Source organism: Syngnathoides biaculeatus, chromosome 8, assembly GCF_019802595.1.
Source record: "Syngnathoides biaculeatus isolate LvHL_M chromosome 8, ASM1980259v1, whole genome shotgun sequence".
Classification (NCBI taxonomy): Eukaryota; Metazoa; Chordata; class Actinopteri; order Syngnathiformes; family Syngnathidae; genus Syngnathoides; species Syngnathoides biaculeatus.
In genome coordinates this window covers 29135502-29161974 of record NC_084647.1, presented here as the reverse complement: position 1 = coordinate 29161974, position 26473 = coordinate 29135502, and the positions used below count along the sequence as shown (strand labels likewise).

At 43.6% G+C, this 26473-nt stretch overlaps 1 protein-coding gene across 6 annotated transcripts in view; it reads left to right on the top strand.

The window, feature by feature from the left end:
• The window catches only part of brip1 (BRCA1 interacting helicase 1), a 155035-nt gene that overhangs the window by 115568 nt on the left and 12994 nt on the right, over positions 1-26473 (top strand). For all 6 annotated transcript variants that reach the window (XM_061826741.1, XM_061826745.1, XM_061826744.1 and 3 more), the window contains 2 exons: positions 21699-21811; positions 21900-21982. In XM_061826741.1, the coding sequence (XP_061682725.1) occupies positions 21699-21811; positions 21900-21982 (196 nt within the window). The remainder of the gene's footprint in view (positions 1-21698; positions 21812-21899; positions 21983-26473) is intronic.

Sequence of the window (26473 nt, the reverse complement as noted above, 5' to 3'; positions counted from 1 at the left end):
TTTTTTTATCAATGAGAAAGGGTGCACTGACATTACATAGCTCAGCATACACTGCAGCCTGCTTTTAGAGTGTTTTTTTTTTTTTTTAACTGTAAGCCGTTTTATTCGACACATGAGTTTGCATCTTTTATTCTAGTCGAAGTATGCATTCCTCCTCAAGCTAGCATGAACGCAGCACTGCTAACGCTCGCCGAGCAGGTAAATGAGAGAGTAAAAAATACTCAGATTCACCGCTCACTATCCTAGAAGACTTTAACACAGCCAAACTCAACCACAAACTCGGTAAATATAAGCGGCATGTGAAATGTCTGACGAGGGCAAAAAAAACTCACTAGATCACTGTTACACTTCCAATAAAAGCTCATTGTGTAATCCCCAATGCAGCCAATGGGTTCTCTGATCACTGCTTGCTCTACTTAACACCTACATACAGGCAAACGCTTAAGTGGGCGAAGCATTTGGTAAAATCAATGAAAAAGTGGACCAATGAGGCAAAATTAAAACTTCAAAGCTGCTTTGACTGCACAGACTGGACTGTATTTGGAAAATTCAGAGCAGAGCCAAGATTAATTCATGGATATTGTTACCACGCATGTCAATTTCTGAGAGGAGGTGTGTGTACCAACATAACTGTTTCACACGTTCAATAACAAAAAGCCATGGTTTTCAGCCAGACTGAGGCAATTCCGCCAGGCTCAAGAGATTGCATATCGTAGTGGAGATAGGACCCTCTACAATTGCACTAGAAACCATGTGATTAAGGAAACGATCATTGCAAAGAGTGACAATGCAGTTCAACTGGATAAACATCTCAGCGCAAATGACTCCAAATCAGTTTCGCACGGATTACAATCCCTCACTTATTACAAGTGATGGTCCCCCCCAGTAGAAAACAAGAGTGACAACCAAAATAGCTTTTACTGCAGATTTGAAATAGACACTTCCACACCACGCACCCACAAGCTGCACCACATTCGACTCTACTGTTTAACATCCGTGAAAGGGACATTAGACTGATCTTCAAACAACAAAATATCAACAAAGTGCCGAGCCCAGAGCTTCTGTCCCCATCCTGCCTCAAAGTCTGTGTAGACCAACTTGCTCCTGTCTTCACAAAGATCTTCAACAGGTCTCTAGAAGTCTGAAGTACTCACCTGCTTCACATGCTTCACCATTATACCGGTCCCCAAAAAAGCAGCAGTCTCAGGTCTTAATGACTACTGGCCAGTTCCCTTGACATCTGTGGTCATGAAGTCCTTGTATTGTACCACCTCAAGGGTGTCACAAGTCCCCTGCTGGACCCACTGCAGTTTGCATATTGACCTAACAGGTCTGCGGATGATGCTGTCAACATGGGTCTACACTTCATCCTTGAACATCTTGTCAGTGAGGGTACCTACGCGAGGAACCTGTTCGTGGACTTCAGCTCTGTGTTGAACACCATCATCCCTGAACTCCTCTCCTCCAAACTTCACCAGCTCAGCGTCTCGCCTGCCATCTCCCTGTGGGTTTACAAATTCCTGACTGGCAGGATACAGCAGGTGAGGTTGTGGGAGACCACCTCATCTCCGAGCACAATTAGAACTGGGGCACCCCAAGGTTGTTTCCTCTCCCCTCTTTTTTTCTTGCTCAACACAATGGTGTGTGTGTGTGTGTGTGTGTGTATTTTTATTCTCTTTAATTTCATTTTAAGCTTTTAAATTATTATGATTCAGATCTTTGTGATTGTTTCCTTTTGTCCTTTTAAGTTATGATGCGGTTCTTTGTGATACAGTTTCCTTTCATACTTTTAAGATATGACGCGGGTCCTTTGTAATGCGAAATTCTGGAATGCTCCAAGGAGTGTCTATATACGGATGAGAGAGTCCGTCGACAGGGCCTCTTACGACCTCACCGCTGCTCTGGGACAAAGTACGCCGTTTAGAACTAACTGCACGGACGCCTACTGCCTTTCGTTTTTGGACCCGCTGGAACGAACAATTTGCTTCTTTGGGAACATTCGTTCAACGTTGGTAACTTCGTCGTTGAATTGATTTGTGAGAGAATAAATTGTCTTAAACGCAATACAACTGCCTTGTCGCATTTTGGTGGTTTAAACAAAGTGGACGTTAGTGGAAATTCACACGCAACAACAAAAGACTGCATCTCAAGGCATCCGACTGTCAAACTCCTGAAATTCGCAGACCACGGCCTCATTGAAGACGGCGACGAGTCTGCATATCGACAGGAAGTGGCAAGACTGTAGCTTTCGTGTGGTCAACACAACCTGGCGTTGAACACTCTAAAGACTGTCGAGATGTTTGTGGATTTTAGGAGGCATCCTCCACCTTAGCTGCCCCTGATGCTGTCCAACAGTCTTGTCAACCGACACAAGACCTTCAAGTTCTTGGGAATTACAGTCTCAGAGGACCTGAAGTGGGAGATTAGCATCAACTGTATCTTCAAAAAAGCCTAGCAAAGGATGTACTACTTGCGGCTTCTGAGGAAGCACAGCCTGTCACAAGAACTATTGAGACAGTTCTACACAGCGGTCATCCAATCAGTTGTGTGAACAGTCTGGTTTGGGGCTGCCACAAAAAAAGGACAAACTGCGACTGCAATGGACAATCAAAACAGCTAATTGGATTGTCGGCACCACTCTACCCACAATTGAAGACTTGCACTTAACGCGAACTAGGTCCAGAGTGGAGAGGATTCTTTCGGATGCTCCACATCCTGGCCACCAGCTCTTCCAGCTCCTTTTATCGGGAAAGCGCTACCAATCAATGCAAGTAAAAACTAGCAGTCATCCCAACAGGTTTTTTCCCTCTGGCTATTAAGTCATTAAATTATTGATCAGCGAATCTAATATTTTCTGCCTTGTGCCATTGTTGGGACACACCCTCATATCCTGTTGGTCCAATCACTATTAGTAATATATTTTGTAAACTATCACACGATTTGTCACTTTAAATTGCTCCCTTTACACACTTTTCATTGCACCGGTCTATAACGGAATCCGCGAACGGGTTAAGGCACTCTCTACAAGCTTAAAGTGTTTGTAATGTCTAATTTCAAATGCAAATTATCTTACTTAGATGAAAATATGTTCAACTGTACCATAAAATGCATAACCTTTTCGATGTTATTACCAAAAAATATAAGCGTTTATGAATTAAAGTCTGCGAACTTTGACCTGGTTTCTTGTGTCTGGAAAAACGACTCATTTTGGGGGCGGCTCCTCGTTCGTCACTACAGGTAGACCTGCTATTGTGCGACTAGTACTGTCTTGTTATGGCATCAATTTACCACGTGAATACATATTTATGGTGAAGCAAGACATCACCAGCTTTTGCTCTCAAATCAACGTGGCAACATTTTAAACGGATTTTGTTCTTTAAAATCCTTATTTGTGAAAATATACCAACTTTGAGTGTGGACTACTTTATCATATTCTGTTTGTTTTGGTGCGATAATAAACGAGCCTTGTACTCGCAAATTAGTGATGCACATCGTACTGCAGATAGTTTCTCATACAAGCACAGGCTGATCCATCCCGCTGTACAATGAATGGTCGCGTGGTCACATACCGGTTTACTGTATTTAATACATGGCGTTTCCATAATTTAAAAACAAGACCGAAAATTTCAGATATTCATTCAGGATATTGAAGCCTTTACTATTTAGCAGTTTATGACGAACTAAACCAAACAAGAACTTCACAAATGCTGACCAGTCTTTGTTTCCAACACGGGACATATCCTGCTCGATGCGTCTGACTGTTTGCTCAGCACTTCTGCATTCCAACGTGTGTGCTGTCTAACTGGCTCAAATTGATAAACTAGTGTGTTCATCTGTCGAAATATCGAAAAATTTGTCGTTCTTACAATGTTTTCAATGCTCGTCATTGATGACACCAGCTATGACGTCACGTTCCTACTCGGCTGTTACTGCTTTGTTTTCGTCTTTTTTCGGCGAATCCAGCAATGTGCAATCGCTTTTTTGCTGATAATCGAAAAATAAAACTGTTTCCTCATACAGTAATTCAGATTTGAATTCTCCATTAAAAAACTAATATTTGCAAAAAGGTGCACTGAGGACATTCCATACATTTTAACACAATGTGGAACGTTGACACTTATCTCTTACCTCTTGTAAATGAAGAAGACTACATCTTGCACATCTGTGACTCTTATAAGGAATAGTTCCTATAAACAGAAATGTCCCGTTCTTTGTTCTTGTTACTTTGTTGTTTGTTCTGCATGTCATACCAGAGCAGCACTGACTTGCGGAGAAAAAATCCTTGTGTGTTATTACACAGCTGGGCAATAAAGTTGATTCTGATTCCTCATTGAAGAGGTCACAAAATTTTCGCTGAGTCGATCGCTTTAGACTTCCAAACTTTTTAACTGTATTTACTCAAAAAGAGTGCACAGTTAATGGAATGGGTTTCCATGGCCGTGCAACAACAGTCAAGGCCATCACCATGTGTAATTCATCGCGTCTGACTCTTGAACAGTGGAAACACGTTGTCTGGAGTGACATCACCCTTCTCCATTTGGGAATATGATGAACGAGTCTGGGTTTGGTGTTTGACATGATAATGGTACTTGTCTGACTGCATTGTGTCTTGTAAAGTTTGGTGGAGGGAGGATTATGGTGTGTGTTGCCCCCTGAGTTCCACTAAAATGCTGGACAATTTTGGACAATTCCGTGCTCCCATGTTTTTGGGGAAGTTCGGAGAGAGATTCATGTAAGCTCTCTCTTTCTCTATCCCTCCCTCTCCTACCCTCCCCCACTCCCTTTCTGCCCTCCCCACCCTATTTATAGCAGATGCTGCCATGATCCTTGTGAGGATAAGGGGTTGGAAAATGAATGAATACATATTAAGTTGTGTATGCATATAAAATTAAGTTAAAGAAGCCAAAGCTTGAAAGGATTGTATCAGAAAACGGATCGTTAAAATGAAGTGCAATAATTATGTTCTTGCACTTCATGATTTTGAAGAGGTCTTTTTTTTTTGCTCATAATTTGCAAAATTGTGTGGGTTATAAAAGATATTTTTATATGGTGCTGATAATTTTATACAATTGTTTTGAAAGACATTTGTTTCTATCATATAGTTTTGATGTGTTGCTTTGATGTCATTGGTCGAATCTTCCCCCTAACTATCCTCTAATCCAGCAACCAGGGAGCGGCTTTCCCCATTTCTAAAGTTAGTATTACGTACCACCCATTGAGAGTGAAATTAAATAACCCACGACAAGCTAACACTAGCAACGATATAACGCCAGCGACGAGCTGACGTTAGGGATGAGCTAACACTAGCGAGGCCTACATTGAACCACAAGGAGGAAGACTACAAAAAGGACAATTACCACCCATTGAGAGTGAAATTAAACAACCAAAGACGAGTTAAGGCTAGCGATGAGCTAACGCTAGCGACAAGCTAATGCTAGCGAGACCTACTTAAGACCACAAGAACGAAGACTACAACGAGGACCTTGAGGACGCTGGACAAGTGGACACAACCTCAACTTCAATTTTCTTCTCTCCTGCCGTGTGAAATACTGCAGGGACATTGTGGTATGTATCTCCTTTATCTCTTTTTTTCTTCGATCTTCATATGTGTTCGGACCCTTACTTTAACTTAGCCTAGGTAGTGTGTGAATTGTGTACCTTGTGTTTTGACCTATTTGATAGGGTTTATTTAACTATCTCCAGCCCGATGGGGGGCACAAGTCAGTGCAATCTTTAGGTCGGTCCTAAGCCTGGATAAATGCAGAGGGTTGCGTCAGGAAGAGCATCCGGTGTAAAACTGTGCCAAACATATTAGTGTTCATCAAACAAATCCCATAACTAATCGGCCGTGGCCTCGGTTAACAACATCCGGCACTGTAAACCTGCAGGGCGTCAGTGGAAATTCAGCTACTGTGGGTCAAAGACATAGAAGGAGGAGGAAAGCAACTTAGTCGGCAGAAGAAGAAGAGGAAGGAACAGAGCCAACAACTGAGTGTAGGAACTTTAATTGTTGGAACGATGGCTGGAAAAGCCCAAAGCATGATGCTACCACCCCCATGCATCACAGTAGGGATGGTGTTCTTGGAATGGAACTCATCATTGGTCTTCCTCCAAACACGGTTAGTGGAATTATGACCAAAAAGTTCTGTTTTGGTCTCATCTGACCATAAAACATCCACCTGGTCATTGGCAAATTTAAGACTGGCCTTGACATGTGCTTCTATCTAAGTGCAGGGGAACTTTCCGTGCAATGCATGATTTCAAACCATGAGGTCTTAGTGTATTACCAACAGTCACCTTGGAAACGGTGGTCCCAGCTCTTTTCAGGTCATTGACCAAGTCCTGTCGTGTAGTCCTGGGCTGATTCCTCACCTTTCTAACGATTATTGAGACCCCAGAGGAGATATCTTGCATGGGGCTCCACTCTGATTGAGATTGACCGTCATGTTTACCTTCTTCCATTATCTAATTTATAATTTCTCCAACAGTGGACCCTTTTTCACCAAGATGCTTGGCAATTTCTCCATACCCCTTTCCAGCCGTGTGGAGTTGTACAGTTTTTTCCATGTCTTTGGAAAGCTCTTTGCTTTTTGCCATGTTACAAGTTTGAGTCTGATTGTATGGGGTGGATGGATGTCTTTATGCAGCTAACAACCTCACACAGGTGCATCTGATTCAGGATAATACATGGAGTAGAAGTGGACTTTTGAAGGCAGACGAGCAGGTCTTTGAGGGTCAGCGGTACCACGGTTCCTTTCTTGGCACTTTTTCAGAGGCTTTTTCTTGTTCCACAAAGACACAATTTGGCTCCTTCTGACCATCTCTGTACTTTTCTATACTGTACTGGCATCCTCAAGGCAAATAATGCATCTGTGGTATTCTTTTTAGGCTTGAACCATAATGTTGCTTGTAGATACTTCTGTCCTGAATCTAGCGCCACTACTCTTTCCCATAACTTCATTGTGTGGCTCGTCAACTTTATTCCTCAATAGTTTTCAACCACTTGACCTTAACCGGAGCACGTTGGCGCGCCGTTCACGCTATTGCTTTTGCATACAGACTGGAGTTACACAAATGTTCGTACGACTGTTAAAAGTGATGCAAGATGGCTCAAAAGAGTATGGATAGCTATCAGGACTCATTAGATGTTGTTTCAAGAAACCATTACGGCAAGAAGTGTGCTTTGATCGACAATATCGACCCATATGCCTTTGAGAAACACAAATGGAGCAATAATTTTGAACGGTGGGTATCTCCTCTTCTCGACAAGTGTTTATACCATGGACCAACTAAAATATTACAAAGGTGTGGAGGTCACCAACTAATTCATCAATGGCTGAGTTCGTGATACGGTGGTCTCCATTGTAAGTGACCTGTCTCCACACTGCTAAGATTGGTGTACTGCAGAATGCAATTTAAATACGTAGGCTGAGGCAACTTAATTTCTGAGTGAATGCTGTCAAAAGTATTTGTGTGATTACAGTCAACGTAAAATGTTGATTATACCAATGAAAGAGGTGTATATTATTATTTTCGTTTTTGCAAACGTGCACATCACGATCACTTTGGAGGGATGAAAAAAACGAATATGGTGAAACAATGAAATAAAGATTAAGACTGATTCATTATAGAGTACGGGGAGGGGATACAATTCAGTTTGAGTTGCATTCATACACGAGTATTATGTATGCCCTTGCCCCTAAAGAATACTTCTCCTTTACAGAACTTAGTTATTGCTAAGTAGGTGTGAAATTCTAAAAGGTATCCAATACCAACCAAGAACAAAATGCTTCAAGCAAACTCTGACATAAGGGAATGATTTGGCTGTTCGATCGGCTCTGCTGATAGGAGACAGCCACAGTTGTTGCCGTTTGGTTGATGACTGCTCATTTTTCTCGCACTGGTTCTTGATCACAGCTTTCAGTCGAAAGAAAACTCTTTACAACGCCAACTTTCATTTGTGCAACTGATAACATAGCAGTGCAACCCCATCCATACGTCTTTCTGAAGTGATTTCTGCTTAACTACGGTTAGTTTACTTGAATTCACCCTTCCAAAATGGCAACCGCTTCCTAAACAATAAGGTGTGTGACGTCAGTCGAAAACTATCTATAGTTTCCACAGCTCTCAACATCGCCTTTGTTCTTAAAAATGGGAATTAACACACTTTTCCTCAATTTTAAGGCATCGTCTCACTTGCTAGTATCCCTTTGAATCAGTTGGTCAAAAACTCCACAGCCAACTCTCCAAATGGCTTCCAAACCTCCACAGTTATGTCATCAGGACCAATTGACTTTCCATTTTTCATCCTTCGTAGTGCCTTTCTAACTTACCCCTTACTAACCATTGCCACTTCCCAGTCCTTCACACTTGCGTCTTCTACCCTTCTCTCATTTTCTTCATTCATCAACTTCTCAAAGTATTCTTTCCATCTATTTAGTATACTACTGGCACCAGTATATCATATGCCTCTTGTTTAGCCTTCGACACCTCTACCTTTGTCTTACATCGCGTCTCAATGTATTCTTTTCGCCTCTACTCAGTCCTCTGTGTCTCTCTTCTTCTTCACTAATTTCTTTCCTTGAATGACTTCCTGTATTTTGAAGTTCCACCATCAAGTCTCCTTCTCCCCTTTCCTACCAGAAGACACACTAAGTACTGTCCTGCCTGTCTATCTGATCACCTTGGCTGGAGTAATCCAGTCCTCCGGGAGCTCCTCCTGTCCTTTGAGAGCCTGTCTCACCTCTTTTCAAAAGGCCACACAACATTCTTTCTTTCTCGGCTTCTACCACATGATTCTCTGCTCTATCTTTGTCTTCTTATAGGGCTACTGTCATGAAATGGATGATTTTTAGTATGTGATGAATGAAAAAAACGGCAGCCAATATGGGCCCGTGCGTTTTTTCACCACAAAACAAAGCTTTTTGTAACTTCCACCATGAAAATCCTCTCGAGGAATTTGTTTTCGAGAAGACGCAGGAAGTGACGTTAAGGACAGTAGTGGCCCCAAGTGGACTTGTTCGTTTCCATTAGTTTTACCTCCAGGAAGGCAGCTCGTTGTTCCTTCGTGTTAGCCAAAATGCCGGCTCGTTGCATTGCTGGACATTGCTTGAACACTCGGGAGGATGGATTTACCCTTTATAAGTTTGCAAGAGACCCAGTTCGTCGTGAAAAATGGATTGTACGGGTGCAGAGGACTAGAGCTTTGTGGGTTCCAAATAACAGGTAGGTATGTATACAGCTACTAAAAACAAAACAAAACAATAGTTTGGGGTGGACCACGTAATTGGTCTCTCATAACGTAAAAAAGATCCGTGTACGAAATATGTTGATGTGCGCGTCAGACTGTCGGGCTGCTCCTCGGCCGGCTGCGATGAGCCACAATGGCTCATCTCCGCCACGGAAGTGGATCAGACGGGGATGCGGTTTGGCCGTGATCGCATATCATCTGAATATGGCTCAAAACAATAGTGTTATATTGCCCCGAGGGCTCGAAACAATAGTGTAATATTGCCCCGGTAATTTCATTCGGTCGTGTGATGTTCTCCTTTTCGAAAAGAGCTTCCGTGTCAGAAGGACTGTGTTCGTCTCCAATAGTTAGGGTGCACTGCGTGTTTTCATTGCCGACTGTCCGGGTGACGTCACAGACAGAAGATGCAGCTAATATCGTAGAATGACACTTCTGCGACTTAGCGCATGGATGACGCGCTCTCCGCTCACATTTATTTTTTTGTATAGACATTGAAGTGAATAATGTTATGTATTTTTCATTAAATATTTATATTAGAATGTTTATAGGGATGACACTTTGGCTTTAATCTTCCTACCCACCATCTGAGTCATCTTATACTCCACCATTTTATGTTGTCGACCTTCACTCTCCTCTACCACTAATTTACAGTCAGTAACCTCTTTCAGATTACATCATCTGCACAAAATATAATCCACTTGCGTGCTTCTACCTCCGCTCTTGTAGGTCACTATGTTCCTGCCTAAGTAAGTTTCTTTCGGCTTGTCCCTTTCGGGGTCGCCACAGCGTGTCATCTCAGATGAACGCACATATATGTTTGGCACAATTTTTACGCCGGATGCCCTTCCTGACGCAACCCTTCTCAGGGAGTGGAGGCCCCAGTGGGATACGAACCCACAGCCCCTGGTTTACTAAACCAGAGCTCTAACCACTGTACAACGGGGCCTCACTCTATGTTCCTGCCTCTTCTAGAAAAAAAAAAAAGTGCTCACGAGAGCAGTGATTACCAAACAGTGTGCCGGGGTACATTAGTGTGTCGTGAGTGCTCTTCAGGTGTGCCGTGGAAAGTTATCCAATTTTATGAAATTGTTAAAAAAAACATTCCAAGAAATAATGTCTTTATTCATCTATTGATGCCATTGAGGCACAATGAAAGAACAAAAAAATCTCTTCTATGAGATGGCAGGAACTACATACAGTAATTAATCGATCCATTTTTGTGACCATTACTTTTGTTAGTGTGCCGTGGGATTTTTCAATTGTAAAATATGTGCCTTGGCTCGACAAAGATTGGAAATCACTGCACTAGAGCCATTTAAATCCTATTGGTAAAGTCCACCACCATCTTTCCCTCATGGTTCCTTTCCTGTATGCCGTACTTACCCATCACTTAATCAGTTTCCCTCACCAAACATGTCCATTACAATCTGTACCAATCACAACTTTGGAATGCTCAGGACTACTTCGTCTAGTTCCATCCAGAATTTATCTTTCAACTCTCTGTCACATCCGACTGTGGGTCATAGCCGCTAATCACATTATACATAACACCCTCAATTTCAAATATCAGCCTCATCACTCTATCTGATACTCTTTTCACCTCCAAGATGTTCTTAGCCAGCTCTTCCTTTAAAATGACCCCCTATTTCATTTCTCGTCCCATCTACTCCATGGTAAACTAATTTAAACCCTGCTCCTAAACTTCTAGTCTTACTACCCTTCCACTTGCTCTCTTGGATGCACAATATACAGTGAAGAAAATAAGTATTTCAATACCCTGCTCTGAAATGTTCATCGTAGGTGCATGTCCACTGCGAGAGAGATAATCTAAAAAGAAAAATCCAGAAATCACAATATCTGATTTTTTTCACGATTTGTGTTTCCACGGTGACTGTTGATAATACACGAAGACATCAAGGTTTGAAATCATGCATGGCAAGGAAGGTTCCGCTGCTTAAACCAGCACATGTCAAGGCCCATCTTAAGTTTGCCAGTGACCATTTGGATGATACAGTGGAGTCATGGGAGAAGGTTTTGTGGTCAGATGAGACCAAAATTGAACTTTTTGGTCATAATTCCACTAACCGTGTTTGGAGGAAGACGAATGATGAGTTTCATCCCAAGAACACCATCCTTACCATGAAGGATGGGGGTGTTACCATCATGCTTTGGGGGTGTTTTTCTGAACATGGGACAGGACGACTGCACTGTATCAAGGAGAGGATGACCGTGGCCATGTATTGTGAGATTTTGGGGAACAACCCATTTCCCTCAGTCAGAGCATTGAAGATGGGTCGTGGCTGGGTCTTTCAACATGACAATGACCTGAAGCACACAGCCGAAAGGGGGGGAAATTGGTTTCCTGTAACCAGTCCTGTGCTGACTCTCGTTATGTGGTTTCTTGGGTAATGAGATAATCGTTTCCGCTATTTCACGTTTCCCTGTCTTGTCGAGACTGTCACTGAAGAGACTGACCGGAATCATTTCTGGCACCAAGTACCAGTCGTAATTCATGATCCCCATCAAAACTGCTTTAGCTATCACTGGATCAATATTCACAAATTTTGTCAAATTTTTAGCCAATTGTAAATCATTGATTGGTGCTTCTGAGCTAATTGGACACATGAACCACCACGGCGCATAAATGTGTGTCACAAAAGTCACAAATCTTGCTACTTTATCCATGACAGACTTTGCTAAGTGTTTCCTTCAAATCGGCGACAATTTCTTAAAAGAATCATTTTGATCGCATACAAAAGTTTCGCCATCCAGCGAGCTTTGTGTGTCGCTTCGGGTTTCTGAAAGTTGGATGTATTGTCCTCTCCTGGGTAAACCAAAACCAAGTCTAGCAGTTCTCGGTAGTCGCCTCGCGGTAACAAGTTCACAGCAGCCGAGTTGGGGTCACCAGTGCCTGTCTTGATGGTTGTCAGAAGTTCAATTGACCCCCTCGTGGATATTGCGCAATCCGCGTCACTGACCAATCAGAGGCCAGAGATCTGCATAAACCAAAGCCTGTTTTTGCTCCCGCCATTTTCTCAGACAACATTGCATGGTCCAGTATAGGTTTTGTTAGCGTTTTATCGGGTATTTGGGTTATTTAACAAAAATATGGTTAATAGGTGTAGTCACGGACTTTGTAATAGTGACGACAGATATCCTGAAAGGCTAGTTGGTGGAGTTCGATTCGTACCCTTTCCAAAACCGAAGACCCAGTACGAAAAATGCCTTCGATGGATCAAACTTTGTGGAAGACCGCATCATCAACTAAATCCATCTAATATCAACCGGAACACATATGTTTGCACGAAGGTGTGCCCTATATTTGATTTTCAATACATGTCTCGTGTAAATGAATTCGAAGTTCTTCGCTAGCATAACACTGCTGCGTGTGAACGATTGACACACTTATTCTTTGTTGAGCGATATTTAGCGATGATCGGACTGCACAAACGTATTGATTTCTTGCTGGCTCGCGGTCGAAGCTTAACCAGACTGTGTTTGCACGAAAATATGCCCTAAATTTAATTTTAAATACATGTCTCGTATAAATGAATGAGACGTTCTCCGCTAGCATAACACCGCTACGTGTGAACGATTGACACACTTATTCTTTGTTGAGCGATATTTAGCGATGTTCGGACTGCTCAAACGTATTGATTTCTTGCTGGCTCGCGGTCGAAGCTTAACCAGACTGTGTTTGCACGAAGATATGCCCTAAATTTGATTTTTAATACACGTCTCTTATAAATGAACGAGACGTTCTCCGCTAGCATAACATTGCTCCATGTGAATGATTGAATGAAATCAGAAGCATGGCGTCTCTCTCAGTTAAGAATGTATTGTATTTAGAATCTATAATATATCGTTGATTTGAATGAAATCAGAAGCATGGAGTCTGTCTCAGTTCAGAATGTATTGTATTGTATTTGCCATTTTTACTGTTTGTCTTACGCCAGCGCACGTGGCGTGACGTCACTTCAGGAGACGTGGTTAAGTGCCCTGTATGGAGGGGTGAATTACATGATGTCGCTGCTCCAGCATAAAAGGATCCGAACTGCTGTCTCTCGTTAGCTCAGCAGTCAAATCCAGTTCGGAGTACCTGTCCCTGAATTTCGTAAACACTGACACGTCTTTGCTTTTCGATACTTCCACACCTAGAACATCCCAAGCCTTTGTGAGTAAGATTTCACCCACGTCTTCAACAGGCGCACCACAACGGAGCTTTCCCGAGGTTTTCCTGGATGCAAATGCAGTCAAGCTGTGAGATGTCCCGTATTAGCACTGGTGGTATAAAATACCATAGCTGAAATATTGCCACTACAGTTCCATGTCTCTGCTAGATCGAGCGTAGCTTTAGAAAGAAGATCTCCAGCTCTTTCCGAAGACTTTACAGGAAGGGGAGGAGCACCAAGCAATTTGATCCCACCCATGCCCGAAATCAACACGGGAAGACGATCATCCTTTGCGTATTTACCAGGTAACGTCTCCATTGGTTTGCCATCCCAGTGACTTGCTGCTGGTCGGGGAGGAACCCAGTCCGTCTGGATTCTCTCAGGAATGTTGGCGGCCGCATCCTTCCGGTACCGGTAGGACTGCACTGTGTTCAAGTTTACTACAGATGTAGTGCCATCACATGAGCTGATGAGAGATTCTACGGTTGCCGCTAGCGCAGTAGGAGAAATATTGTTCCTCATTGCTGTTGAAACTAATTTCGGTGATTTCAGTACATCAAATGGGAGGTGTATATCTGAGCCAGTCTTCTTCAGTCTTCTATGGAGAGGTCTAGTCGATGTTGATGGTGCGAATTCGTTTGAATCATCTGTTTCGGATGACTCGTCTGGGTCTTCGACCAGTTCCTTATTCACTTATGTCTCAAGCTGTCGTTGCCGTTCTCTCTCAATGCGCATGGTGTTTTGTTTGATACGCTCCGCGACTTTCTTCTCGGTTGTGGCCAAGTTTGAATCAATGCCTCCCATCACGTTCGTCCTGGTCTCCATTATCTTTTTCAGGAACAGGCAGTCTTCTTCATTCGAAATATGATCGAAAACATCACGTGGCCAGAATGGAAACGTCTTCTCCAACACGGATTTAAAATCTTCGATGCGTTTAAGCGGTCTTCCTGACAATCGTCCATCTTTCGGAATATTCATCAGCTCTTGCATATCAGCATATAACGATTCAACCTTTTCCGACATCTTGTTTCCGCAACTGTTGGTATCGCTTTCTGGTAAAATATCACGACTTCCTGAACGACAGATTTTGCTGCTTCCCTGATAGACTTGGCGACATCTTGTCTTTGGAATTCCTCTTTTGCAGCAATGAATAACAGAAGAATCTGTTTTCTGGAAGGAAGTTTTGCTCCTTTGATGGCTTTATCATCCGCGGTTGGGACGGTCCCAAGCAAAAAATACTGCGGGTCTTTCTGTTTCGCAGCAGCCATGTTGACAGTTAATTGACGTCGTGTTAACTGAGAGGCAAACACCAACTAGGGCTGAGAGGTCAACGTGCTCAAGGATTTCACGAGTGCTTCTGAACGCTCCGGGGAATGTCCTGACGTTCACGACGCCGCTCGACGATAGCTTAGAAATTTTTTTTCCGGAAAATGGCCGAATTGCTGATCGACTATTCTTTACCAAAATCCGACTAATTTCGAAAAATTCGATCTCCATGAGGAACCCCTAAACACAATTCGATTTCTTTCAAGTTTGAAACGCAGCTCTAACATGAAGAACCTCACCTCCAGAAAAAAGTTGTTGATTTTGAAAGATGTCGGGGGACCAGATTCACCCTAATACACAAAGTTCCCTTTCACCGGCCACTTCTTCCAGCTCTTCCGGAGCAATCTCGAGTTCTTCCCAAGCCACCTGAGAGTCATAGTCTCTCCAGCTTGTTCTGGGTCGTTCCCGGGGTCTCATTCCGGTGGGACATGTCCGGGGTCCAGGAGGCATCCGAATCAGATGCCCCAGCCATCTCATCTGGCTCCTTTCCATGTGAAGGAGTAGCGGCTTGACACTGAGCCCCTTCCGGATGACCGAGCTTCTCACCCTATCTCTCAGGGAAAGCCTGGACACCCTGCAGAGGAAACTAATTTTGGCCGCTTGTATCTTGTTCTTTCGATCACGACCCACACCTCGTGTCCATCGGTGAGGGTAGGAATGTTGATCGACTGGTAAATTGAGAGCTTCGCCTTTCGACTCCCTCTTTACCACAGCGGACCGATACAAAGTCCGCATCAATGAAGACGCTGCACTGATCAGGCCGTCGATCTCCCGCTCCATTCTTCCCTCACTTGTGAACAAGACCCCAAGATACTTGAACTCCTCCACTTGGGGCAGGATCTCATCCCCGACCTGGAGAATGCACGCCACACTTTTCCGACTGAGGACCATGGTCTCAGATTTGGATTTGCTGATACTCATCCGTGCCGCGTCACACTCTGTTGTGAACCGGTCCAGTGAGAGTTGGAGATCATGGCTTGATGAAGCCAGAGATGCGATGCTGAGGCCACCAAACCAGACAAACTCTATGCCTCGGCTGCGCTTGTGAACAAAATCGGTGACAAAGGGCAGCCTTGGCGGAGTCCAACTCTCACTGGAAACGAATCCGACTTATTGCTGGCAAAGCGGGGCAAACTCTGACACCGGTCGTACAGGTACCGAACAGCTTATATCAGGAGGTTCGGTACTACATACTCCTGAAGTTGGAACACACCCTCCGGTCACTCTTTTTAAAAAGGGGTACCACCACCTCAGTCTGCCAATCCAGTGGCACTGGCCCAGATGTCCACGCGATGTTGCTGAGGCGTGTCAACCGGGACAACCCTACAACATCCAGAGCCTTTAGGAACTCCGGGGCCCTGCCACCAAGAAGCTTTTTAACCACCTTGGTGACCTCAAACCCAGAGATAAAGAGCCCGCCTCAGAGCACCCAGACTTAGCTTTCTCATGGGGAGGCGTGTTAATGGAATTGAGGAGGTCTTAGAAGTATTCTCCCCATTGACTCACAATATCGAACTCCCACACCCAGGTTTTTGCCTCAGTGACCACCGAAGCTGCATTCCGCTTGGCCAGCCAATGCCTATCAGCTGCCCCGGTAGTCCCACAGGCCAAAAATGTCCGTTAGTACTTTTTCTTCAGCTAGATAGCATCCCATTTCCATTGGTGTCCACGAGCGTGTTCATGGGTTGCCACCATGACAGACACCGACCACCTTACGGCCACAGCTCCGGTCGGCCGCCTCAGTATTGGAGTAGCAGAGCATTCGTCCACTTGGACTCAATATCCCCACCTCATCATGAGCAAAGTTCTTTCGGAGGTAGGGGTTGAAATTCCTTGTGACAGGGGAATCTGCCAGCCGTTCCAAGCAGACCCTCACAAACACGTTTGGGCCTGTCAGATTAGACCGACATCCTACCCCACAATCGGAGCCTACTCACCACCAGGTGGTGATCAGTTTAGAGCTGCGGCCCTCTCTTCAACCCAGTGTCAAAGACATGCAGTCACAAGTCCGATGACACATCACAAACTCAATCATCGAACTGCGACCTAGGGTGTCCTGGTACCTGGTGGACACCCTTATGCCTAAACATAGACAATCCGTGATGAACACAGTAGTCCACTAACAGAACACCACTTGAGTTCTGATCGGAGGGGCTGTTCTTCCCAATCACGTCCTTCCAGGTCGCACTGTCATTGCCCACGTGGGCATTGAAGTCCCACGCGAGAATGATGGAGTACCCAGAAGTGGCACTCTCCAGTGCTCCTTACTCTGAACTGCTGTCTGGTGCATAAGCACAAACAACAGTCAGGACCAGTCTCCCTACCTGAAGCCAGAGGGAGGCTACCCTATCATCCACTGGGGTAAACCCCAACGTACAGGCCCCGAGCCGGGGGGGGGGCAATAAGTATACCCACATCCACTCGGCATTTCTCACCGTGGGCGACTTCAGAGTGGAACAGGGTCCAACCTTCTCAAGTGGAGTGGTGCCAGAGTCCAAGTGGTGCGTAAAGGCGAGTCCAACTATATCTAATTGGAACTTCGCGACCTCCTTCCCTGCTAAAGAGGTGACATTCCTTCTCCCTAGAGCTAGTTTCAGTAGCCAGGGATCAGATCCCCTTTGGCCAGCTCCCATCGCACCCGACCCCAATAGCTCCTCTCACAGGTGGTGAGCCCATGGGAAGGGGGACCCATGTTACCCTTTCGGGCTGTGACCGGCCAAACTACTCGTACTCGTCATAGGGGTTTTGGAGTCATACTTTATCTGGTCTCTCACCTTGGACCTTTTTACCATGGGTGACCCTAACAGGGGCATGAAACCCCAGACAACTTAGCTCCTCAGATCATCGGGACACTCAAACCCCTCCACCACACTCGAGGGGGAATGAATTATTCTTCTCATAAATCAAAGAAAACACTTCGGCACAGCACCTCGACTTAACATCTTTACCTTCGTGTGGTATGGCAGGCAATAGATGTGGTGTTTTTCTGAAAAGGCTATCAAACTTAGTGTGATTCATGCTTCAGGATCTTTTCACGGTCCTAGATGAATTGATCACCACCTTCATGATTTTATCCATTTTTAATGACTTGCAACACAAAGCCTCCTTGTGCAAAATACATTGAAAATTCCAAAAATCATTGCCCTTTCTCTTGTAACTTCGTCACGACATCTGCTTTTTTTCACGATCATTGAGGGCACACCATCTGTTCCAGTCTGACAGAGTGGGACCAGTCCACTCTAACCCTGTCCAGCACCAAGACATGTGTGGTAAAAATATCAGCTGTTGTCATTGTGTCTTTCATTGGCACCATCTCCACGAAATCCAATGAAGGTCAATCTGTCATCAACTCCGTGGATGAAAATGGCCAGTTGTGCAGCGTCTATGTCCATGCTGTCGTCAATTGCAACTGAAAATGCATTAAATGACTTTATTTTATGGTCAAATTGGCTGTCCAACTCCCTAAAAGGTTGGAAATCCTATCTGCAAGTGTTTCTTGGTAGGCTCATAATTGCATGTTTACATGCTTTTACAAATTCTCCCTCATATGGTTTTGAAGCCACTACAATTTAGGTAGGTAGCTCGCCTTCACAGCAGCGTCACTGATGTCTCTGGTGTGACTAAACACAGACGGTTGTTTTGTCTGACCGGCCAACAGTTCACTCACTTTCCATCTTCTCCACTGTCCTTGAAAGTTGTCAGATTTGTCGGGATGAAGACTCAAATAATGGGGACGAAGGTTATATTCTTTCAGGACTGCAACATGATGTGAACACACAGAACATACACGTACAGCTTTCCCATTCACTTCCGTGAATAAATAGGAGGATAACCATTTTTCTTTGAACACGCTGCACTCTGCGTCCACTTTTGTCTTTTTTGACAGACATTGGAGTAATGAGGGTGCCTAAAAGTACTGTACCATAGAAGTCGTAATAAATAGCTCGGGCATTCCACAAAGCAACTAAGCTGCACACCTGACCTATTTACTTTGCCCCAGTGTAAACGGTTTGCTTGCTTGACACAATTATTTCGCCATCCAGTGGACCCAATCAGATTAGCAATTACTTTTATTGAAAAATTGCTGCAATTCTATACTATCGTTTTGTACTTTACAAAATCATCTCACAGGCCAGATTAAACCAGGTTGCGGGCCGTACGTTTGACACCCCACGTACAAGGTGTCATTACTATCGGTCGCAGGACTATTTTTCTTGCCTTGCCACAGTAAATTTATCTTACCCGAAAGCTTAACTTTTTTGATTTTGCTTTTCTCTTTTCTACCATTGTGTGCAGTATACATTGTCACCTTCTTGTCTCTTGCACCACACCCCCTCCTTCGTTCTTTTCTTGCTCTGAGGGAGGGATATTCACCTCAAGGCGTTGGCTTCCTCTTCAGGGTGCCTGCCATTCCTCAGTGCAGTTGTCCGGAGGCCTAGCGATTGGGTGATCGTGAACAACTGCACCCTTCCATCCATGTTTAAAAAAAAAAAAAAAAAAACGCCATTTACGTCTTTAGACGGCATTGGCACGGAATAGATTGATTCTTAATGACATGTTTGGACAGTATTGGCAGGGAATGAGTTAGTGACACTGATGTCAGTTCATTTCAGTCATAAATGAGGCTCTCACCAATCTCAGGGACACCAGATGCCCCAAACTGCCAGAGGCAGATACATGTAGCTCAAAATCCACCTCCCACCCCACTTACCACCTCGAAAGTCCAGTTTAAAATAGTTTTTGAAATGTGCTTTGTTGACAGCAATGCGTAGTAAAAGAAAATATATATTTTTCACGAATGACAGGTTACTCTAAAGGAAAAGGCCAAAGGAATCAAGTGATCTATTGACATTTTAAGTAATCCCTTCTAGCTTGTGGTTTCCTTGCGCATTGTGAGATTTGCTTCGAGCCAGAATTGGCTTTTTCACATATGTTACCTGTCAAGTTAAATTGGAAGTTGACAGTGTACAGCCCAGGTTTGTTAGCAGGCAGAAGGCTAAATTGGGTCAGGATTAGATTTAGATGACATGATCCCTTTGGGCTTCTGGCCTTTTGTGCAGGAGCTCCAGGTTTAAAACTTCCTTTTTTTATTGCTCAGCTGTCTTATGCAGTACACGGCAAATGCAAGCATGTAGCTGGACCTCTTATGACGTTGATTGGATTGCTCATAGAACCACTTTGTGTTAACAATGCATGTGATTGTGTTTTCCCACAAGAAAGGACTATACTATGCTGATTTTTGCACTTTGTACTATTCTTTATCGTTGTATAACTTTTTTGGCTACAATTTTTAATTTGGTGTAACTTTGTTTGAACAAAGGTGAGTCATGCTCGCTTGACTTTGTGTGATGCACATGAAGGAACATGCTGTACCTGTCACATCAGTTTGGTGGCTCTGAGCGGACAAATAATACCTGTCATAAGTAGTTATAGCTTTGTTCAGTTACCTGCCCTTCATGCGTAGCCCTCAGACGGCAGATGAACTTTTCACTTTTCCATTTCAAAATGTTGAGACTAGCAGCCAGCATTGACAGATTTCAGTGGATTGATGGTTATTTTGGGGGAGAAACACCTCATGCTACAAAGATTTCCTTCATCGCTGCCGCACAGTTTGTCATGGCATCTGTCCCGTACATTTGTGAAATAAGGTTCCATTCTGTTATATTTGTTCAGGTTGAATTTACTTTCAAGAGTCGCAGGTCTGTTGTTAACATGTCTGGTTTAATTATATATATGCCCATTTATTAATCATTTTTTGAGAGGTGGAGCTCATCATAATAATCAGATGGCAAAGAGTATATTTTTGATTCCCAAAATACTTAATATTTATAAATATATTGTAAAATATAGTCTTTTACTAGAATTTGACCGAGAGGTTACAGTCCCCTCTCCTACTGATGTCTTATAACACACAAAAGTTTCAAATTATCAAACCAATTTTAATGTCACACAGAGACCCAAGGAAATACAAAATGCATTTTTCAAATGACAATTAAATTTTTTATGGCACAAAAAAAAAATCAAACCTTTCTTACCCTCTGTGAAAATATGATTAACCCCTGAGCCTAATAACGTTTTGTGCCACCCTTGGCAACAATAATTCAAATCAAGCATTTGGAATGATTGGTGATAAGTCTTTCTCATTGCTCTAGAGTAATTTTGTTCGACTCTTCTTTGCAGAATTATTTCAACTCCGCCATAGTGGGGGCTTTTCTCGTATGAACTGCCCGTTTAAGTGTTTTGGATCATTGTCCTGCTGTATGATGACTTTAAGTTGAGATTGATGGCACCAACTGATGGCTGGATATTCTCCTTAAAGATTTTCTGGTGCATAGCAGAATTAATTGTTCCATCAGTCATAGCAAGTTGTCCTCGTCCTGAGGCAGAAAAGCAGCCCCAGTCCATCACACTACCTACGGTTCTTTTGGGACCTCCTGGATGACTCTTGGAGTAATTTCAGTCGGTCATCCACTCCTGGGAAGGTTTGCCACTGTTCCCAGTTTTCTCCATTTGTGGATAATGGCTGTGGTTCGCTGGAGCCCCAAAGCATTGGAAACAGCTTTGTAACCTTTTCCACACTCACCTTCCCCAAATTTCTGTTTAGTCAAGGAGATGTTGTAATTTAACAAGGACAGGCAATTTTCACAGAGGGTCATCAAGGTTTGTATTTTTTTGTGTGCGCCTTAATATGTTTGTCATTTGCAAACTGCATATTGTATTTTTCTGTGTTGGTTTGATGATTTGAAACCTGTGTAATTAAAAAAAAAAAGGGGTTGGGGCAAATACTTTTTCATAGCACTGTATGTGTCACTGTCTTTTTATTTAGTTTTTTAGTAAGATGTTAATTTATTCTGTTTTATTTAGCGCTTTTAATATTGTAAAGCACGTAAATTCGCTAGATACATTTTCTTGCCTTATTGAATTGTTCGAATGTTTGAAATACAATGTAGGTTGAACTGAAGATGAAGTATAATGATCAGCACTCAAAGAGTAGAGGTCTTCTCCCTGGCCATCGCTGGTATGAGATTCAGGCTTACCGAGCACTCAACCAAGCTCTAGGAAGGTAAATTTATTATAATTTTACCTATTTTCATTTAAATTCCAAAAGATCATTTACAACAATTTACATGTACCATTTTAATGACTTTCAGGTGTATTCGTCACCGAACTGACTGGGGTGCCCTAATTCTAGTGGATGACCGTTATAGGAGTAATCCAAACAAGTACATCAAAGGTAAAATGGTAAATTGACAACAACTGTCTATTTTAACCTGGCTCCAGTGTTAGCTTTCACACCCATGAATAATTTTAACTGGTTGGTTTCAACAATGTCTTAAATCATCTTTAAATTTCACTTAAAAACAATGATAATTTCTCATCTCTTGTTTACCTTGTTCATTTTGTTGTGAAAATTTTGATGTTAATGTATTTGATGTGGCTGCCTGGGCCTTTCTTGATTAGTCTTTCCGTTGATTTAAATTCAATGGGGGAAAATATTACAAATGCATCTCAAGAGAGTCATAGAAAATAAGGGAAAGGCTATGTTATTGTATTAAGTAATGCTACTATTGAGAGATGAGAATTTTTTTGAATTTTTGCAATGTTAATATTGTAACATCAGTGGTGTTATGATGTTCAATAATAGAACTTCATAACAGTTAACAAACGCGGAATAAGACATCGACTGTAATTTCTAAAGTATAATGCACACCCCAAAGTTGACCTAAAAGCATCAGGAAAACCCTTCTCCCAATGTACAATGCGGACCACTAAGTTGCTGCTAGCCATATAATCAAAATATTGGGAATTATCTATTTCTATTTTGCTAGGTTTGTACTTGTATTGTTTTTCAAAAAATTTTCTGTACAGCAATCATTAATATAAATCATTGTGCACGTGCTGATGTAGCTGTAATGTAATCTCGGGACAGGCCTCAGGACACGCTTGTCCTGGTCTCTGTAATTGTCAGAACAGAATCCCTCAACCAACTAAAATAAATGGTCACTCAAAATCAGTGATGGCATAGCATTTTATTAATACTGTTGATAACACATATTACAGTCTTAAATAAATATTTAACACTGTTTGACTTGAACATTTTTTGCATTAAATATTTGTGCATAGTGCAGTTTATCTAACATTACACATCCTTGGCCAAGACTTCAAATGAAGCATCTGACTCATCTCCAGTCTGAAAAATATATATCATAGCGACCTTTGGTGCATCACTGTCGAACTCATCCATCACTTGGTCCAGTTCCATTGTCTCATGAACAGTGATCCTATTTTGTTCCCTTAGCATGTCATCCTCTGTGCCATCCATAGCATTTGTGAGAAAACATTTTTGAATCCCAAGAGTTTTGACACATTTCTTTTAAAAACAGCTGCACAACTAGCCCTTGTAGTCAACATTTTTTTTTCTTGGTTTCAGTTAAAACAAACTCACGGGAAGTCGTTTCTGATGTTTAGTGTAGTAGCAACAAATATGCTACACTCACGATCGTAAAATGCGAAGCTCCCGCGAGGAGGTCAGATTGCTCAGATTGCGGGCGCACAATATAAAGTATATAAATGTGTAACATAAGACATTGAATATCATGTCAAAATGTCCATGTATGTATAATTTTTACTACTATGTACCTGTATACAACTATAAAATGTGATTATATTTATTTTTCATCCATACCTAAATATCATGTCCTCTATTGACTTTTTGAAAATATTTTGGGAAAAATCTGCGTATTATATCTGAGAAATTACAGTAGCTATATCCATCCAGGTTTTTAAGGTCCTACAAAAAAAAAAAAACCTACCAAGCAAATCAAACCAGTCTGTTTGTACATTAGAATGTATTAACACACAAGGAATTTGTCTCCGGCAGTCAGTGCCGACCTGGTACGACATTCATGTTGAGTACTAAGAACAAACAAGAATGAAGAGCAATGGAGATTCAATTAATAGGAACTATTCCTTACAAGAGTCACAGTTGTCCAAGATGCAGAGGCCTCTAGCATTTGGAGCAGTTTCGAGTGTGTCAATGCCCCAGATAATGTTAATCTTATACCGTGTGCCCTTACCCGTTTGTGGTTCACCCTTATAGACCAGTGCAATGATAATTGTCCAAAGGGAGCAGTTTAGAGTGACAAATGTGTGTGTACTGTCTACAATATCTATTACTAATACGAATACTGATTGGACCAGCAGGATGTGAGCGTGTATCCCAACAACAGTGCAAGGCGGAAACTAGTAGGTTCACTGATTCAAGAATCCATTCATCCATTTTCTTTGCTGCTTATCCTCACGAGGGTCGCAGGGAGTGCTGGAGCCTATCCCAGCTGTCAACGGGCAGGAGGCGGGGTACACCCTGGACTGATTGCCAGCCAATCGCAGGGCACCTGGAAACAGACAACAGTTGCGTTTCATCTGAGATGACACGCTGTGGCGACCCCGAAAGGGACAAGGCGAAAGAAGTTAATGTTTGTTTTTGGGATGTGGGAGAAAACTGGAGTGCCTGGAGAAGTTCTAACAAGATATTGCCGGACTCGCCTCTATGTATCGCTTGGACTCTGGTACCTCTCCTCTTGAGAAGGGTTGGGCTCTGTTCCACTCTGCGGTTGTCCAAGGTGAGAGACGCTGAGCAGGCATGGTATGCTTATTGCCCCCCGCCTCGGGAGCTGTACGTTGGAGTTTACCCTGGTGGATGACAGGGTTGCCTCGCTCCGCCTTCAGGTAGTGGGACGGGTACTGACTGTTTTTTGTGCCTTTGCACCAAACAGCAGTTAAAGAGTACCCACCCTTTTTGGAGTCCTTAGAGAGAGTGCTACAGAGCGCTCCCTCTGGGACTGCATCATTCTGCTCCCGGACTTCAATATCCATGTGCGCAATGACAGTGAGACCTGGAAGGGTGTGATTGGGAAGAACGGTCAGAACCCGAGTGATGTTCTGTTACTGGACTTCTGTGCTCATCACAGATTGTCTATAAAGAACACCATGTTCAGGCATAAGGGTGTCCACATGTACAGCTGGCACCAGGACACCCTAGGTCGCAGTTCGATGATCGACTTTGTGGTCGTGTCATTGGACTTGTAACCGCATATTTTGGACACTCAGGTGAAGAGGGGCGAAGCTGTCAACTGATCACCATCTGGTGGTGAGTTGGCTCTGATTTTGGGGGAAGAACGAGTCCAAGACAGCTGTGAGGAAATTCTGGTCCACCCTCCAGCGTCTCAGGAGGGGAAAGCGCTGCACCGTCAACACTGTGTATAGTGGGCACTGTTGACCTCAACTCAGGATGTTGTGAGTCTGTGGGGAGAATACTTTGAATACCTCCTCAATTCCACAACACGCCTTACCATGAGGAAGCTGAGTCTGGGTTCTCTGAGGCGGGGTCTTCTATCTCTGGGGTTGATGTCGCCGAGGTGGTTAAAAAGCTTCTTAGTGGCAGGGGGTTGGATGAGATTCACTTGGAGTTCCTAAAAGGCTCTTGGATGTTGTGGGGCTGTCCTGGTTGACACACCTCTGCAACATCACATGGACCTCATTGGGGCAGTGCCTCTCGATTGCCAGGGTGGGGTGGTGCTCCCCCTTTTTAAGAAGGGGGGACCAGAGCGTGTGTTCCAACTATAGTGTGATCAAAATCCTCAGCCTCCCTGGTAAGGTCTATTCAGGGGTGCTGGAGAGGAGGGTGCGTCGGGAAGTTGCATCTACTATTCAGGAGGAGCAATGTGGTTTTCGGCCTGGCCATGGAACAGTGGACCAGCTCTACACCTTCAGCAGGATGTTTGAGGGTGCATGGGAGTTCCTCCAACAAGTCTTAATATGTTTTGTGGATTTGGGGAAGGCGTTCGACTGTGTCCCGCAGAGAATCTTGTGGGGGGTTCTTCAGGAGTATGGGTTTTCCAAACCCCCTGATATAGGCTGTTCGGTCCCTGTACGACCACTATCAGTGTTTGGTCCCCATTGCTGGCAATATGTTGGAGTCGTTTCCGGTAAGAGTTGGACTCCGCCAAGACTACCTTTTGTTTGATTTTGTTTGTATGGACAGAATCCCAAGGCACAGCCGAGGCGTAGAGGGCATCCGGTTTGGTGGCCTCTTTATCTCATCGATGCTTTTTGCAGATGATGTGGTTCTGTCGGCCTCATCAAGCCATGATCTCCAACAGCCACTGGAGCAATTTGCAGCTGAGTGTGAAGCGGCTGGGATGAGAATCAGCACCTCCAAATCTGAGACCATGTTCCTCAGTCAGAAAAGGGTGACGTGCCCTCTCCGGGTCGGGGATGAGATCCTGCCCCAAGTGGAGTAGTTCAAGTATCTTGGGGTCTTGTTCATGAGTGTGGGAAGAATGGAATGGGAGATTGACAGATGGATCGGTGCAGCATCTGCAGTGATGCTGACTTTGTATCAGTCTGTTGTGGTAAAGAGAGAGCTAAGTCGAAAGGCAAACCTCTCAATTTACCAGTTGATCTACATTCCTACCCTCACCTATGGAGACGAGCTGTGGGTTGTGACCGAAAGAACAAGATCCCGCAAAGAAGCGGCCGAAATGATTTTCCTCCAGAGGGTATCCGGTCTCTCCCTCAGAGATAGGGTGAGAAGTGCGGTCATCTGGGAGGGGCTCAGTGTCGAGCCGCTGCTCTTCCACATTGAGAGGAGCCAGATGTGGTGACTGGGGCACCTGATCCGGACGCCTCCCTGGTGAGGTGTTCCGGGCATGCCCCACCGGAA